Below are 18,817 nucleotides of genomic sequence, written 5' to 3' on the forward strand. Positions count from 1 at the left end.
CTTAAAGTAAGGCACAGCTGCATAGACCTTGCTAGTCCTAGAGCCCCAGAGAGGAGAAGAGGGGGCGCAAAGACACTTACAGCCCCACAGTTGGGCATTTCACAGATGAAGGAGCCGGAGGGCTGGCTGAGGGCCTGCATGGCCGGCCCCTCAGCAGGAGCCAGGGCAGGGAATGGCGGTGGCAGCTCCGGGGACTTTGGGCCTTCACTCTCCTCTTCTTTGGTGGATTTCCTATCTTCTTCCAGGTCCTCCTCTTCCTCCTCTAGCTCTTCTTCTTCTTCGCTTGTCTAGTGTTAAGGTAACAAAAGGAAGAAAAGTACCCAAACGTCAAGTCAGTGATGAACGGAACTCACAGGCTAGTAGAGGAGACGCAAACTGATTCATCTGTTTCTGCATAAGGAACAGCCGGAGATAAGTAAGGTCTCGAAAAGCTTTGCTCTCTGTACACTTAGAATTTTTAGTCAAAGAAGCCCCCTCCTTCTCTTTGTGTCCCCTCATCCTTATATAAATATATGCTAAGGGCAGAGAGGAGAGATTTCTTTTTTTTTTAAAATTAAAATTTTTTTTTTATTGTACTTTAGGTGAGGGTTTACAGAATAGTTCCTCATTAAAGAGTCAGTACACATATTGTTTGATGACAGTTGTTAACAACCCCACGACATGTCAACACTCTCCCTTCTTGTCCTTGGAAGATCTTTTTTCTTTTTTGGTGAAAATATACATAGCCAAAGATACACCATCATGTCAACACTCTCCCCTCTTGACTTTGGAAGACCTTTTTTTTGGGGGGGGTGTGTGAAAATATACATATTCAAAGGTACACCATTTCAAAAACTTCTACATGTACAATTCAGTGACATCGATTATGTTCTTCCAGCTGTGCTGCTATTCTCACTGTCCTTTTCCAAATTATTCCATCACCATTATCTTCAACTCATTGTCTCCTAGGCTTCCCAACAAACCTTTTGAGTTGCTGTTGTCAATTTGATCTCACATAGATAATTTTTTTTTGTACTTTAGATGAAGGTTTACAGAACAAAAGTTTCTCATTAAACAGTTAGTACACATATTGCCCTATGACAATGGTTAACAATCCCACGATATGTTGACACTGTCCTTTCTCAACCTTGGATTCCCTATCACCAGCTTTCCTGTCCTCTCCTGCTTTCTAGTCCTTTCCCTGGACTGCTGTGCCTCATTAGTCCCGTTTTGTTTTATGGGGCTGTCCAATCCCTGGCTGAACAGTGACCCTCGGCAGTGACTTCACCACTGAGCTAAAAGGGTGTCTGGGGGCCATACTCACGGGGTTTCTCCAGTCTCTGTCAGGCCAGTAAATCTGGTCTTTTTTTGTGTGACAGAATTTTGTTCTATATCCTTCTCCAGCTCTGTCCAGGACCCTCTGTTGTGATCCAGGCAGAGCAGTCAGTGGTGGTAGCCGGCCACCACTCAGCTATATTGGATTCAGTCTGGTGGAGGCCTTGGTAGCTGTGGTCCATTAGTCCTTTGGACTAATCTTTTCCTTGTATCCTGTTCTCTTCATTCTCCCTTGCTCCTCAGACACTACTCACCAAGGCAGAATGGAGAACACTGTCTTTATAAACTGTGTTATGCCAATTGAGCTGGATGTTCCCCAAGATCATGGTCCCCACAGCCCGGGGAGGAGAGATTTCTGTATGCAGTTTTTTCCCCTTGTTGGAGACCATGAGATATTGAAAGTGACTGTTATAGATTGAATTGTGTCCCCCAAAATATCTGTTGGAGTCCTAACCCTTATACCTCTGGAAATAGGCTTTTCTTTGTTGTGTTAATTAGATCATACTCAAGTAGGGTGGGTTCTAAATCTAATCATTTTTGAGTTCTAAAAAGAGCAGATTAGATACACACATACACACAAATGGGGGAAGACAGATACCGTGTGAGGATCATCTACAAGTCAAGGAACCAAGGAAAGCCTGAGATTACGTACAAGGAAGGAATTGATGTGGCCAAGATTTTTAGCCTCCAGAACTGTGAGAAAATAAACTTCTGTTCTTTAAAGCCACCCACTTCTATTTGTTACAGCAGCACTAGGAAACTAAGACAGTGACTAAAACTCAGGCAGACTGCCCCTGCTGTGGGCAGAGAGGAGGGTTTTCAAGCAATAGCAGTACTGTGGGAACCTCTCTGGAGAGACTAAACACCTAGGATAATTTGCTTTATAGGTTAATGGCCTTGTAACACTTTCACGCGCCTCACCGAGGTGCCAGATCTGACACTGGTCACGTGGGAAGCACATGCCACACAGTTATAACATGCTCCTGCTCTGCTGTTTCAGAAAATATGATGAAACGGGGAGCCTCGGTGATTTTGAAAAGGAGAGAAAATGGGGGAGGGAGGTATTTCCTTTTACTTATCATGTGCTTTTTCTTTGGTCTCTGACCACGGGTTAGGAAAAAGTAGAGTGTTCAATGCCTCTGTTCACTCATTTTCTCCTTTTTTTCCCCCTCCTTTCAGTGGCATTTTATGAAAAGGACAAGAAAAATATTTTCTATGAATAACAATTCTCTCAGCTGTTATCACTCTCCCCCCACTCCCACTTCAGAACGGCAACCACATGGAGAGTTTAGTAGCTGATTCCTGCCCTCCTCAAGGTTCACAAAATAAGTTCCTGGAGGGAGCAGCATGGAGCAGTCACTCTGGGTGGGTTGGGAGGAAGCGTAGGGATCTGGGAGGCTCCCATTCTACTTCTTGCTCAACTGTTGTTGCTGAGGGCCATTGAGTTTTGACTTACAGAGACCCCATGTGACAGACCAGAACTGCCCATAGGGTTTTCTAGGCTGAAATCTTTACAAGAGTAGATCACCAGGTCTTTCTCCTGTGGGGCTGCTGGGTGGGTTCGAACCACTAACCTTTCAATTAGCAGCCAAGTGCTTAACCTTTGAGCCACCAGGGTTCCCTCTTCCTCAAGTATCTCTGCTCTCTCTGTCCTCACCTGGGTGGCAGGTAAAGGGATGCTAGCTCCTCCAGGCCCAGAGAGGACCGAGGACCAGGGAAAGGAAATCCTACATTACACTAACCTCATTCCAGCTTACACGTGACAGCACTTTACAGTTTACAAAGTACTTTCACATTGACTATGTCACTAAATAGTCTGTAAACCAAAACCAAACCAAATCATTGCCATCAATTTCGACTCATAGTGACCTTGTAGGACAGAGTAGAACTGCCACATACAGTTTCCAAGGAGCGGCTGGTGGATTCAAAGTGCCCACCTTTTGATGAGTAGCTGTAGCACTTAACCACTACGCCACCAGGGACCTCTCATTTTACAAACGAGGAAACAAAAGGTATGTCCAACTGCCTCTGACCACTGACAGGCCATTTGTCTCCACCAGGCTCTCTTTCCAGACTCACTACTTAAAGCACATGGGCTCCCATTTACTGGACCCCTGACACTGATGTAACTCTGGGTGAGCCTATGATTCTTAGAACACAAAAGGGAGGATTTCCAAGAAGAATAAAGATTCCTGAGAGTGGCAGTACCCTAGGATCCAGAAATCGCAGCTTCCTCTCTCCAGTTTGGATTGAGGGGTGAGGGAGAAAGAAAATGCCAGTAAATACGGTACATTTAGAACCTCCCTCACTGTTTCAGTATTTTTGGTATTTAATATCATGTATATGCATAGCTGAGATGATGCATTAACAGGGTGTATATAGGAAACTACCACCTGTCTGTCTGTTATAGTGTGGTGGCTTGTGTGTTGCTGTGATCCTGGAAGCTATCCACTGGTTTTTCAAATACCAGGAGGGTTACCCATGGTGCACAGGTTTCAGTGTAGCTTCCAGACTAAGAGAGACTAGGAAGAAAGGCCTAGTGACCTCCTTCTGAAAACTGGCCAATGAAAACCCTATGGATCACAACAGAATACTCTCCAATATAATGCTAGCAGAAGAACCCCCCTGGGTTGGAAGCCACTCAAAATACACAGAAGCCTCAACAATGGATTTGAGCACATCAACAACTGTGAAGACGGCACAGGACTGGGCAATGTTTTATTCTGTTGTATATGCGACAGCCACGAGTTGGAGCCAACTCGACAGCAACTAACAACATTTAAGTACAGGTTCCAGTTTTCAATGAGTTCATTAGGATTAATTAGTGATGATTACATTTGCTGAAAGACTTTAATGAATACAGATATAGGCCTAATACCCCCATTTTATACAGTGGTTTATGATACAAGCTGCAAGCCTCGTAGTAGTGTAGAACACATAGGCTGATTTCACTTAAATGGTCTTACTCCCATATGAATTTTACCCATCTTTCAAGTTCTTTAAGCTTCAGGTAAAAGCACATTATGCCAAACTCCAAGGGTTTGCCCCATTCCTTTACAGAACTGGAACTTTGTGGTCTCAAATATCAGTTTATTAAGCAGACCATGACCTACAACTTGGCATTTAAAACAAACTACACAGTCACTTGTAATGGCAATGGCATTTGTTTCACGATATTTGTTATACATACGATTTTCTCATAATGCCATTCCTTGGTTTAAAAACTCTTAGAAGAAACATTCTATATAGCCACAAAATTATAGATTAAATTATACCCTTCTACGGTTATGTATGTCTCAGGAATTCAGATAGGCTTTATTTCAACTGGCAATCTATACATGCTTACAAAACAATTTCTCATCAAGCCACATGGTGACTAAGAGATACAAAGATAAGAGGACAAAAATCCTAACACGTAGAACTTTGTATCAACAAGTTGGCCACTTTATGATGTGTTGTGAGAGGAAACATTTAGTAATATCCTAAAATTGGTAAAAGGTGGGCAAATAAAGGGCAAAGAAGTGGTTATGGTTTAACATGGTGTTCAAAACCTTGAGTGTCCTCAATAAAGGTGTCTTGAGGGGGATGACATTTCTATTTCTCAGGCATGAAATTGGAATCTGTATGATGAGAAATTAGGAAGCTATAATACAAATGCTCAACAACTCGAATTTACACAAAGACACAAATTTGAGTGTTACGGTCATTGATAATGACGACGATGTGCCGAATGCCTGCTATGAATAAGGCACCCCCCCCACCACGCACACACTTTATAGTCCTCACAACAACCTTGTACAAATTTTTCTTTTTTAAACAAATGAGGAAACTGGCCAGAGAAGTAATGTTCTCAGGGTGACGCAGCTGGTCAAGAAGCTGAACGGAGATTCAGATCCTGGCCTGGTCTTATTCCAAAACCGCAGCCTTTTCCACTCCTTTGCCGGACTGCAAATGTCTACAGGTATAAATCTGTCCATCTCTAAATGGCTTAGGTTTTAGCTCAAACACAGAGATCCTAAACCTCTCAAAATCACTTGAACCAACTGGCTTTAAAAGTCAAAGGAAAGGAGATGTTTCCCAAGCCCCTTGCCAATGGACCATGTTTTGAGTAAACTGCTGCTTAGACCACAGGCAAGCTTCACTTCTGCCATTGGAGCCCTGACCACTGTCTTCCAAAGTTAGCTAACTACATCACTTGGTTTCTTTTCTTTTACTTTGTTGTTGTTGAGAATACACAGCAGAACATTCACCAATTCAATAATTTCTATATGTGTACTTCAGTGACATTGATTACATTCTTCAAGCTGTGCAACCTTTCTCAATCTCCTTTTCTGAACTGTTTCCCATTAACATAAACTCACTGCCCCCTTAAGGTTCCTATCTGATCTTTTGAGTTGCTGTTGTCAATTAGGTCCCATATAGATAGTCCTTAAAAGAGTACAATGCTCAAGTCAGACATGCTTTACTAGTTAAGCTAAACTGGTGTTTGGTTTTAAGGAGATTTCAGGGGATCTTCTTGGTTTAAGGTTTAGAGAGTATCTCGGGGCAACAGTTTGAGGGGTTCATCCAGCGTCCATGGCTCCAGAAATTCTGGCGTCCATGAGAATTTGAAATTCCATTCTCTATCTTCCTTCTTTTGATTAGGATTCTTCTACAGGATCTTTGATCGAAACATTCGGTAATGATAGCCGGGCACCATTTAGTTCTTCAGGTCTCATAGCAAAGGAGGCAGTTGTTCATGAAGGCCAATTAGCCACACGTTCCATTTCCTCCTCTTATTTCTGACTCCTTCTTCCTTTATTGCTGTGCTCACTTGGTTTCTTAAACTGTGCTGAATTTTGATCACAGCCAGACCCACAAATTTTGGTCTTGAGGAGGGAGCATGGGCAGGGGACAGGAAGGTGTGGCCAGCCAGCACACTCCCTACCCCCCCTCAACAGGACCCACCTTCTTCTACCTCCAGGGGTGGAAGGGCCTGTGATGGCCTCAGGTCAAAAGTCAAACCACCCCTGCTGAGTGTGCAACTGTCTTGCTGACCTGTTGGCTACTCAAACGGCACTCCTTCCAAATGCTCCTCCTTTTCCCCTCTCCCCTTTAAGTCCTTAACAAACCCTGAACTACCTGAGCCTGTTTCATCGCTGGGAGGAAATGGTCACTTGCCCCTTTAACAAACCACTGAGGACACATGATCAGGAGAGCCATCCCAGTTGTCCCAGAGGACAAAGAACAGGACCCTCCCTAAGTCCTTACGTGATCCCAATTTTTCATCTCCACGTGGCAGGTGATCCTCCGTAGGCTGACTTGCGCACAGTGCTCAAAAGGGAGCTGTAAGCTACCAAGCTGGCCTGAAATCAAGATTTTCTTGTTTTTGTGTGCCTGAGTCATCCTTGCACATAAGCTTTTTGTTCTCCCTAAGCTCACAGGTCACAAGGGTGTGGATACTCCTGACCTAGTCCAGTACTAGCTCCTGGTGAATAAGCCGAAAATGGCATGTCCCCTGGCACACTTCTTAACTTCTTCTCCTTAATCTGGTCTGGGTGGGCCTTTCCTATCCATCTTCAAAGCCCCGTCAGCCCAAGATGGAGCCACTGTGTGGTGTGGTAACATCTTCTTTAGGAGTACTCCTCTGCTCAGCATCCCCCTTTTACTACGTCTCTCTCTATGGGTTCACAGAGGAACTGAAGTGACTCCTATCTTGGAAAAATATCCACTCTTCAGTCAACAAATGTTAACTGAGCGTCTACACTATGCCAGGCACTGTCCTAGGCTCTTGGTAATACTTGAGCCTAAAGAGACACCAACTTTCCTTAGGAGATTGTATCCTCTGAGTTTGACCTCATCATAACATAGCACTGACAGAGCCCAGAACATTCCAGAATTGGAAGGTACTTTCCAAATCATCAGAGGAGCCCTGGTGGCATGGTCGTTAAGCGCTTGACTACTAACAGAAAGGTCAGTGGTTGAAACTCACCAGCTGATCCCTGGGAGAAAGATGTGGCAGTCTGCTTATATAAAGATTTACAACCTTGTAAACCCTGTGGGGCAGTTCTACTCTGTCCTAAAGGGTCACTGTGAGTTGGAATGGACTCGATGGCAACAGGTTCCAAATCATCTGCTCCATCTTACAAGTAAGGAAGCTGAGGCTTGGAATGCGGCAGTGACCGCCCTAAGATGGGCCTTGGAACCAAGATTGAGGTCTCCAAGGCCAGGATTCTGGGTGCTTCCTTGTTTACTGCTTATACTACTCATTTGGAAAGCAATGCTGTTTGTGACCTTGGGCAAGCCCTTCCCATATCTGGCCCTCAACTTCCTATCTGTCAAATGGTGGAGTCGGATGAGAGAGTCCCTAAGGTCCTGTCTAACTTTCAGACTCTCTGGTTCTCATCTCCTACTGACCTTAAACACTTTGAGGTTCATGGTAAACTTTCCACTTGTGTATGTCACATTTTTGCAACTAGAATACATGCTCCAGGGGCAGAGGGCATTTATTAACATCCCTGGGTCACCCACAGCAGCACATACATATTGCTGTTTACCCTTTCAAATGCTTTTAGTTGGTTGAACCAGAGGCCATACTGCTTTTTTTTTAAAAAAAAAATAATTAGGCCACAGATGAGAAAAGGCTATTCGAATGCAAGACAGCACTGCTATAAACCAGTCAAACAAAAGCCCTGGTCACAGGAAACTGTGAATAGAGACTACTGTCTGTCATCTTTGATTAAAAGAATGGCAATACCATCCTACTGCATAGGTGTCTATTTTCTCTGATATCTGCTTCCAAATATAAGTTTATATGTGTGTGTACACTTCCTAGCTAGGATCAATTCTTAGTTAAGAGCTCAGGCTTTGAAGCATTAATGAATCCAAGTGGTTTTACGTTTCTTTATGTGAATTTGCATTTGATTGCACTTAAGTATCATACAAGGGAATCAGGCTCAGACAACACACTCACCAGCTGTGTGACCACAGGCAAGTTAACTAAGCCCTGTGCCTCAGTTTCCTGCCTCAGGATGAAATGAGTCCATCTTTGCAAAGTGCCTAGCACGTAGAAAGTGTGATGTAAGCGCTGGTTAAATAAAATAACCCACATATATGCTAACACTTATAAGTGGGGCACGACTGGGAATGAAAGTATAATTAGAACTGTTCACACCATTCATGAATTCTAAATGCTCTCCCTGATGATGACAGAGGCTGGAGTTAAATAATTTGTTGAAAGATACATCATCTTTACATACACACACACGGCATGTTTTCCATTAAGTATGAAAACGAGATTTCCCCTGGCTGTGGATGCAGAGAAGAGAGAATTAACTATGAGGATGAGAAGTGACAGTAATTACCAAAGTCACATACATGGAGTTTGAAAGATATCTCGATCTTGTTATGTCTTTACTAGGTATATGCAGATAACTTGATTGTCTGCTACTGGGGAAACCAAAGGAGGAGAAAGGTAATGGAAGGATCAGAGTAATTTATACACTAGTAACTAGTTCTCAATAATTGAGAGTTCCTGGTACTATCTAGGGGTCAAAGCGCCTCCTTGCTTGTGCTTTATAGAAGGACTCCTTCCTCCTTCTGAGGCATGTTCTGTTCTCTGGCCAGTAGAATCTGTGACATGGAAGGATCAGGAAGGGATGCTAATGTCTTCTTTAGCACCACTCCTCTGCTCAATATCCCCCTTTCACCCTATCTCTCTCTAGTAGGTTCATAGAGCAGCTGTTGCTATGAAATGGTGTGATTCCTATCTTGGAAAAATGTTCATTCATTCATTCAACGAATGTTAATTGAGCGCTCCCCGTGTACCTGAGCATCCTTAATGACCCTTAAGGATCCAAGGGGTGCGAAGGCACCATTTATAAATCAACCATGTCAACGCTGGGACCATCCTGGCTTAACTCTCTTGACTCCTGTCTGCCTTGGAACTCAAGCCAGCCATCACCTCCCAAACTAAATACTGAACTATAGGTCAACCCCGAAGACATCCTCCTCTGCCTATAGCAGGAAGGTTAAGTCCTGAATCCAGCCAGGAAGCTGGGCCTCTGTCACCCACTCATGAGGCCACCTCGGTGGCAAAACCAAATCAAACACCAGCCACTTACTAACTCAGGTGTGGGGTGGGTGTGGGGTCAGCATAAGCAATGACTTAGTAGCTTCACTTACCACACAATCGTCCATGATGTCCGTGAGGCGTGTCCGATGTTTCCGCCCTAACCGCATTATTTTTTTCCACGTGTAGTAATACTCCACACACTGAGCCACTGTCTTAGACTTCACCTGCCGGGAAAGTGAGCTCAAGATTAGCTCTAGCTGTGGGCAGTATACACAGCAGCAAGCTTTCTTGAAGATTTCATTTTGTAATATATAGTACAATTTTTTCAATAAAAAATGTATATAGTGGAAAGTCTCCTTCCCACCCATTCTTACTCCGCATCCTGCAACACAGAGAGCCTGTTACTAATTTTGTGGGCAGCATTCCAGAATTTCTTTATGCACATACCAACAAATACAAACATCTTTTCCTCCCTCATCCTCCTCCTTCACAAAAGGTAGCACACTATATATATTGCTTTGCAATTTAATTTTTTTTCACTATACAGCTTGTAGATTTTTCTTATCAGTAGAGAGCTTACTCGTTTTGTTAATCTATAAAGTAGCATGCTTTTTCATTTAATGTACTTGAATGCGTTAGCTCTCCAATTTGTTGACCTTCAAAATCTTTTTATGAAGAATGTTCCTTAGTAATCAAACAGGAATATAAAGAAAAAGTTATGATGACAAGAGCTTAGTTTTCGTAGGGAACAAGCCTTGCCTCGTTCACCCCCAAAGAGAAAAAGGTGTATGTATTTTGAAGAGAAAACATTCCTTTGGTTAGCTCATGTACCCCTAAGCTCAAGGAGGAGATTCAATAATGTAGGTTTTGAGCTGCAGATAAAAGTCTGGCCCTACCCTTGGGGGTCAGGGCAGGGAATGCAGTCACCCACATGGTGAGATGGAAGGGCACCCCCAGAAGTCCTGTCTGTTCAAAGTTGCCCCTGTCGCATCCACCTGGCATCCGGAATTTCTACAGTAGAATCGCCCCAGGGAGTGAGGATACCAACCCACAGAGCTCTTCTTTGAAAACCTGTGTTTCCTGGGAAGCACAACACATGAATCCATCGTCAATCAAAGAGGTGCATGGCCTTCAAGGAATAGACCTAGGACAGTTCAGTCCCAGCGGCAGATGACCCCGGAAAGGTCAGAGCACAGAGTTGCTGGGCTACAGGGCAGCAAAGGGAGTGCTGGCCACGAAGGCAAGGAAAGGTAGGACAGAATGCAATCGGCAGGCAGAGGCCAGGCAAAGACAATGCCACCTATTTCTGATTCCCATCTGGGCAAGGCCCTCGATTAAGAACAGGTGCCACCGTACGTGAGCCCTGAGGACCAGGTGGACCAGCCTGGAGCCAGTGGGAGCTGTCACCTGTGACCCTGTTTCCTGTGTGCCCGAACATCCTTAATGACCTTTACTAATACAATTTGGTTCCACCATTCATCGGCTTGTTGAAATACTCTGCATCATTTTAACTTTTTGGCCTAAACCACCTCTCAGCCAATTAAGTCCTATTAAGTGTATTATATGCTATATAAAATGCTATTTCGTGTGTGTGGAAGTCCTTGTTTTGCTGTAAAATGCTATAAATGTGAGGTGTTATTATTATTATTACTATTACTGTCATTGTGACTAGGGGCCAATACCCGGAACTCTCCTATTGGACTGTGGAGAGGCTGTGTCTTCCCCTCCTCAATTTCCCAGAAAAAAATTCTAGCTGTCAGAAATGACAACATATCAGATACCCAGGAAATAAATTATGTAAATTGTGAACCAGAAGCCCCAGTTCTATTTATTCTGAGAAAAATGTATGAGTTATACATTATTTGTTAAGAAAATAAACTCCCCATCACTGCATGTCTAAGTAATTATGTCCTTCTTTCCATCCTTCCCTCTCCCCCACATCTCTACACTGGGGTCATGCCACCCCTAAGACAACTATCGCCCTACACCAGCAAGGGCTAGAAGACATCCTTTTGTATGAAAGCATTAAGCCGGTAAGCAAATATGTCTAAATATTTCTAAACAAATTATTTTACATTCTAAAAACCTACCATTTCCCAAATTTGAGCAATGAGAAAAGCAGGCTTACCATCTTCTGTACAAAAATAAAGTCTTTGCTGTAAGTGGCTAGTGCTTTATTAAACAGTTTTCTTTCTAGAGAGGTCCACTTGTCTGAACCTACAACAAAACAAAAACCGTGTAAGAACAGCCCCTTGTTCTCCCCAATTTTGAGTTGTGGTTCACTGAGGTTACAAAACACAAGTTTCAGCAAGTGATATAATACATACCAAACTCCTGGTTTAACAAACAGCCAGTGTAGTGTCATTGTTAGCAGCCCTGATTACTGGGGTTCAAATCCCAGCTATGGTTTGGTTACTTAACTAAGACTCAATTTTGTTACCTGCAAATAGGAATAACTATAATTATCCCCACCTCACAGGACTGTTACAGAAGTTAAAGAAGATAATGCATGTTAAGTTCCTAGCTTAGTAACTAGGAAATAGCACTCAACACATTTTACCTACAGTTTTTATGTAATTACTCCACTCATGAGTGTCTAGCATCTGTTCATCTCTACCCTCAAGATGCTCACAGTCTACTGGGGGAGACAAGCCAGTGGGCCTTCATGTCCAAGGTGATGAGTGCAATAATAAAGCTAAAGGTGAGGTGCTAATGAGGGACAAAGGAGGAACACATAGGGCCAGGACAGCCAGGGAGGCTTCCTAGTAGAGAAAACACCAGAGATGAGTTTTAAAGGACACAGAGATGCAAGTTAGACGCAAGAGTGAGATGATGCACTTCATTCATTCGTTTTCTAGCAAGACACTGTGCTGGGGAAAAAAAAAAAAAAGAGCTAACATTTGTAAGTACTTACTATGTGTCCTATTCCAAGCATTTTACAGGTATTAATCATTTAGTTCTACTGACACCCTTGTATGACTGGTATGACTATTACCCCATTTTACAGATGGGGAAATGAAGGTGTTTAAACAATGACCAGTAATCCAGCATGGTTCAACTATAGGGTTCCAGCAAAGGAAACGCAGATGAAGCTGAAGGGGTGAGTGCGGCCAGTTCTCAACAGATTAGCAGAGTGAAGGGGGCGGGGCTCCACGGTACAGGCTGGTGCCTCTGCTTGGCTGACTAAACTTGATAGTCACGTCTTTTTCCTCAATAAAAGAGAAAGCAGGATATGCAGATGATCATATAGAATGGTTCTGGCCTGTTCTGGGCAAGAGATAAGGTCTATTTCTAAAAGCTGTACTGTCCCCAGTTCTGGGGGTTCCAGGAAGGCTCAATCATTATGTCTGGTTCACAGAAAACTTAGTCCCGTCTCCGAGCCTTTGGGCGGTAGATGGCTGGGCCTTTGGCATTCCTCTTCTTCTCAAAGCTGTCGTCCTCCTAACCATGGGATCTTTCCTCCCATCAAGAACAAGTCCAAGGTTTCCACTTTGCTATGGTTGGCTGATGGCGCTGAAGTATACGAAAGCTGAATCACCTCTTCCCTTGGAAGGCTTGGCCAAAATGACAATTTGGCGAATCAGGTGAAGCCACTCTGGGCTACATGTTGAGATCTTTGGCTCTTTGGGAGAATATAAGACTCACACATTCTCCTCATGATTCTGGTAAGTCCTCAAGCCTAGAGCTCTGACTCCAGTCAGAATATGCTCCACACAGCCGGGTTGGTTCAGATGTCTGAAAAGACAGGGCCACCACCCTATTTCTTTGGTTTGCAAGTTTATCTTTTTACTTCTAGGAGGAAAACAGCCTTCCAATTCATTCCCAGTTGAAGACATATCTTCCACACGTTCTGGAGGCCTGGACATCTCTGGATGTGAAAACCATAGCAACAGGGAAGGGAAGAGATACTTCTTGGTGTTTGGGGATGGTGTTTGGAAAAGCCTTGCTGGAATGGACCTGAGTAGAGGAGGTGAGTGGGATTTGGGGCTCTATAGGTGTCCCATCGCCACTCCTCAAATTCTGTCTTACATTCAAGGCCTTGGGATTTTAGCTCCCATAGGCTTCCATTACCCAGGAGGAAAGGAAGAAAGTGCAAGCCTGAAAGCATTAACCAACAATTTAGTTGAATGACGAAAGAGTAGTCATGGTTCCTTTTAGATATTCATCAAAACAGCAAACAGGTAAGAGGGATCAGAAAGATAATGATGGAAGAGGATGACGACAGTGACATGTCACACCAGGTGAGCCCCTGGACCACTTTATAAGGAGACTGAAGTGCAGCTCCAGAGTCTATGCAGCCCTGGGCTACATCTCAGATGGGGAACCAGGGGATGTTTTGCCGATGAAAATACCCAACTAGAGAACCGTTTTCGATGACTCAGCCAGCCCATAAGATTCCTGAATTAGAGTGCAGTTCTAAGATCTGGTGGTACACTAACAGGGGCATCCATCCTTCTCAGGCCAGCACCATCTCTATGGAGGACGCACTTTCCTCCACCCCACGCCAGGCTCACCACCTGATTTCTGGCCTAAGGAGCAGTTTTAGGCTCCCAGGTCTGTCCACTTCTGAGGAGTATGTCCCCAAATGGCTTATCAGCTGCAACTCCATAGAACGTGAAGTAATTTCCTGGTCCATCAGTTATGGGGGATCCCCAAGCCTGGTAGGGGAAGGAAACCTTCCCTTGCTGACTCCCCCTGTGGTTTTCAGGGTTGCTGCTCTGTGATGGGAACAACGGTGGTCTTTAGTCTTCTGGATCCCAGAGTGCTCATCCCATACACCAGTCCTGGACTGGAAGGGGCTGGAGGAGGAAGCATGTTCTTACAGAGCAAGAGATGATGGCTTTTCTACATGCTCCTAGCATCCATGCTTTAGTGCAAATGATATCACTGTGTTATGTATCCAAATAGATGTCCATGAGGTGAGAATCTGAGACTGGGCTGGACAAGCTAATTCATTCTCAAGCTCATGGTTTAGAACAGCTCCATCTTCCCTGCATCCTGATCCCAGGATTGCCCACTGGGGCTGAAAGTCCACCCCAGGGCTTTCTGACTGAATTCCCAGGCCAAAGACTGCTTTATATAAACAACACCTGAATATGTTCTCCCCAAATAATAAGGTAACTGTGCTGTGAGAAAAAGGGGTGAATTTAGTCAAGGCATCATAGGCTGCAAACCTGGTTCTGCCACTAACTCCTGGGACTCCACGTAAGCGTGCTTAACTTCTCTGAATCTCGGTTTCCTCGTCTGTGACATGTGGATCATGACAGTCACCCCTGTGACTGATAGCGCCTCATCCTAAAGTAGGTGCTCAATAAATGTTTTGGATCTTTGTTGGGAACTCAGTGAGCAGATTCCAAACCAGCCCACAGATATGGGACACATAGTAGTCCCTGCTGATGTCTGTGTGAATGGCACTCAGGAAGATGCCTGTTCTTGCCAGCATTCCTTGTCATGTAGATTTATAATCCCATAGCCTTACTCCTGGCTGCTCCTAACTTCCATGCCCCCCAAACCGCTCTGTAACCCAAAGTCAAGGAAAGAATCAGATGTCTCCATTTCCTGGAGTCGCTGACAGGGATACTTTCTTCATTCTTAGACAAGGTTCTAAGCCAGCCCTTCCTGGATTCTGCATCTTGGACAAAGTCCAGGATAAAATGCAAAACCGAGGCAGGGGGCCACCTCAAATCCTCCCCTTTCCTTCTGCCCTTGCAATGCCATCCCTTTCTCTTGAAGCTTCCTGCTGCCCACTTAGCACACACAGACGGTTAGTCGGCTGACATCCCCCCAGGAGCCATTTGTTCTACCTGGGGATTCCTGGCTATTGGGTTATTATCAGCAGGGGCCCCCTAACAAGACGATTAAGACTAATTACAAAGAGCTTAATTAACTGGACGTAACTGGTGCTGGAACAGTATCAAGAGGAAAAATGTTCTCAGCTTTGGTTGCTGGGAAACAGGCTCTGGACTGTGGCTAATTTTGGGGCCATCTACAGTGAACCCAGGCAATTAAAAACAGACAGGGAGGGGTGACATAAAGTTTGGCCACGGTATCTTTTTAAAGAGGGCCTTCTGGTTTTCCTTTTAAGAATTTTAAAACTTTTATTGATGTTGCTATTTTTACAGTTACACAAAGAAGGCAGGTTCACTGTAGGAAAAGGAGGGCTGTTTTTAAATCAGACCTTTATTTCTGTGTAGGGTTTTCCATGGTGGGTGAAAGTGGAATAATTTTTTCAGGCATGCAGAGTGAAGCAGGCTGCTGCCAAAGTTCCCTCTGGAGGCAAAAAAGAGAGGGAGGCCTGGATCTGAATCCAAAACTCGAGCTTGTCCACTAACCCTTGTGTCAGGCAAGGCAAGGGGCGGAGTTCAGTTCCTGCCCCTTAGTGAGCCACAATCTAGCTAGAGACAAGGGCTAAAAATGCCTGGAAAATTAAGTTACAGCTGCTTTTCTTGCAAAGTATGCTCTTGAGTATGTAATTCTGTCTCCTTCATCAAACTGGGGCAGTTTCCAGGGCAGAGACTATTGTTGTGTGCTGTCAAGTCGATTCTGACTCACAGCGACCCCGACTGACAGAGTAGAACTGTCCCATTAGGTTTTCTAAGCTCTAATCACCAGGTCTTTCTCCCATGGAGCAGCTGGGTGGGTTCGAACTGCCAACCATTCAGTTAGCAGCTGAGCGCTTAACTGCTGCACCACAAGGGCTCTTTAGGGCAGAGACAAGTCTCCCCAGTTGAATGTGTATCTCTCAGGTTTCCCCAACTGCAGAGCTCAGGCTTCAGAACCCAGTCAGAGCTTGGACTGTGGTGGGAACCACGAGCAGTCTGTGGAATCCTTGCTGAGAAGCCCAGGGCCACTTCTGACACCCCGTTCACGCCGCATCTACCTGCAGGAATGACCAGTTCAATGGAAAAAGCAAGGATGCTGCAACCCTCTAATCACAGTCAGATGCCCTCCCCATCGTGACATCCCCCTACTCAACCTTTCTCCACCCAATCCAACTGCTGATGGCGAACCTCTGCAAACAACTGCTCGCCACACCTGTGGGCAGCGCTTCGAGACTCAGTGGGGAGAAGCATGGGTGAAGGAAGAGAGGCCGAACCAGGCATCTTGTGGGAATTAGAGTGCTGGGAGCTATTATAGGCCCCCGGGTGGCACAAGCGGTTTACACCGGGCTACGAATGGAAAGGTTGGCGGTTCGAACCTACCCAGTGGCACTGCAGAAGGAAGGCCTCGCAATCTGCTTCTGTAAATGACGCAGCAAGAAAACCCTATGAAGCACAGTTCTGGTTTGTAACACATGGGGTCACCATGAGTCAGAACCAACTGGGTAGCAACAGGTTTGGTTTTGGGAACCTCTACAGCTATACCTTCCTCTGAGAATCTTGTCGACGGCTCTTGTGGTCTTGGCAAGCAGCCCTCAAATTGGGGCGAGTTGCTCAGTCCACACAGGTTAGCTCTGCTCCCCTAGAAAGTCTCTCCTGGGCCCCAGTATTGGTGATCTTTTCCTTTTCTTAGTGAATTGGTCGGGCGGGGGTCAGGCAGGGAAGGGAATGAATAAAGCAGGGGAAGTGATTTTCGTAAGGCTGCATCTCTGTCTCTTTTCTTCCCTTTTCCCCAAATTGGTAGCCTTCCCCTTTAGGCCTGGGAGGCCTGACTGCCTTCTCCAGATACCTGGGAGCCTGGAGTGCAATTCCAGGGCTAGGAGTCGGGTGGGCTGCCCCTGGCCACAGCCACAGAGCTGGAAACCAGAAGAGATACAGAAGATATTGTCCTGATGAGGCTGGAATGGAGCCGGACAGACCTACTGAAGAACAACCCAAAGGGGCTTGGTACAAAGGCCAAATCAGGATGAGGCAAAAGAGATAGGATTTGCTGCTACCTGGGAACCAAATAAGGGGGGTCAGGGGTGTGGGAAGCAGGTGGCAGCTGGTAGCTGAACATACGCACTGGGAGTGAACTCTGCTGCCTTCTCCTTCTTCCGTGGCTTGGAAGGGCACTGTTAGGGGAATGCAGCCAGGTGAGGCTTTCAAGGCCACTGACCTCAAAGAGGACACTCTGGAGGGAAACAAGGCCTTTTTGCTTGTAATTTCAGAGGATTTTCTGAGACCCAGTCTGTGATCACTTGATGGAAAAGGCAGGGGCTAGCTGACAAAACTACCCCTTTCTAGGGGACACACAGCTAGTGGGACATCAACCCTCCACCCCTCACCTCCTCCTTTCTTGCCTCCAAGGGTCAAAATGATTCCATAAAGCGACAGAGGCCCTCCTGGTCTGCCTCTGAGGGAAGGGTCAGGGGATAGGTGAGGGATTAACTAGACATCCCCAAAACAAACACACACAAAAAGATGGTTGCTGTTGAGTCAACTCTGACTCATAGCAACCCTGTAGGACAGAGTAGAACAGCCCCACAGGGTTTCCAAAGCTCTAAATCTTTATGGAAGCAGACTGCCACATCTTTCTCCCATGGAGTGGTTAGTGGGTTTGAACCGCCAACCTTTCGGTTACCAGCAGAGTGCAACCACTGTGCCACCAAGGATCCTTAGCCCCCCTCAAATCAGTTAATCTTAGCAGAATTCACAGCCCCCCAGTTTCAAAGTTCTTAGCATTATTTTGGTGTTTTTGCTTAATTTTGTTTCGTTTAGGGGGATGAAGGGGACTTCTAATCCATAGCTTTCCAACCTTTTCATGTCAGGACATACATAAAAAAATAATAATGCTTGTTTGGCATTCTAGGAAGAACTGGAGGGGATTTAGGTCCCAGTCAAGGTTGTTCATAGCTGGAGCTAGGCAGCCCAGAGACTCTGGCCAACCCAAGCACTCCGAGAACCAAGGGCATCAGCACCTCAGAGCACAGGGTTAGGTAGCTCCTTCTGGTCCACCAACTATCTTACTCATTACGGAAAGAAGATTGGGACAGGCTCCAAGAGGGTGGACAGCCTGTCAGGGTTTAACGGGCAGCTGATGATGCTGCGAATTCAGAGAGGGTTGAATTGTTTCCACGGCAGATGATAGAAAACTCCCACATCTTTCTACCCACATTAGGGACAGACACCAAAGAGGAAATGATCGAGACAATGTTAATTGGTTAAATGGTGGCTATCTTAGTCTGAATCGACTCGGCAGCAAAGGGTTTTTGGTTTGGATCTTATTCCATGTGTCTGTTTTGGGCCTGTCTAATTCCAATCGTTGTGTGTGCTGAGGGTGCTCCACAGGCAGATACCCTGGGCTTGCTGTGCTTGGATGAGTGGCTTCAGAGGCCTTTCCTCCTCATGAGACAGGCATTAACAGGCAGGAAGGCGGCTCCTGAGAGGAGGCCCACACGGAGCAAGGCAAAGGGCAGTGGGGGAGGGAGCCCACTGAGAGCACTCTGGCATTTGCAGAGAAGCTTTCACATTAGGCCCCATCTGGCCACCTGGACCAATGATGGGAGAAGGTAGTACTAGCTCTCCAACA

At 45.3% G+C, this 18,817-nt stretch overlaps 1 protein-coding gene across 1 annotated transcript in view; it reads right to left on the reverse strand.

Moving 5' to 3' along the window:
* The window catches only part of TRERF1 (transcriptional regulating factor 1), a 93,914-nt gene that overhangs the window by 7,131 nt on the left and 67,966 nt on the right, over positions 1–18,817 (reverse strand). Inside the window, exons 12-14 of the mRNA XM_023734205.1 lie at positions 11,496–11,584; positions 9,478–9,591; positions 81–287 (exon numbers count right to left, since the gene is read on the reverse strand). Of these exons, the coding sequence (XP_023589973.1) occupies positions 81–287; positions 9,478–9,591; positions 11,496–11,584 (410 nt within the window). The remainder of the gene's footprint in view (positions 1–80; positions 288–9,477; positions 9,592–11,495; positions 11,585–18,817) is intronic.

Source organism: Trichechus manatus, unplaced genomic scaffold (genome assembly GCF_000243295.1).
Source record: "Trichechus manatus latirostris isolate Lorelei unplaced genomic scaffold, TriManLat1.0 scaffold00065, whole genome shotgun sequence".
Lineage (NCBI taxonomy): Eukaryota > Metazoa > Chordata > Mammalia > Sirenia > Trichechidae > Trichechus > Trichechus manatus.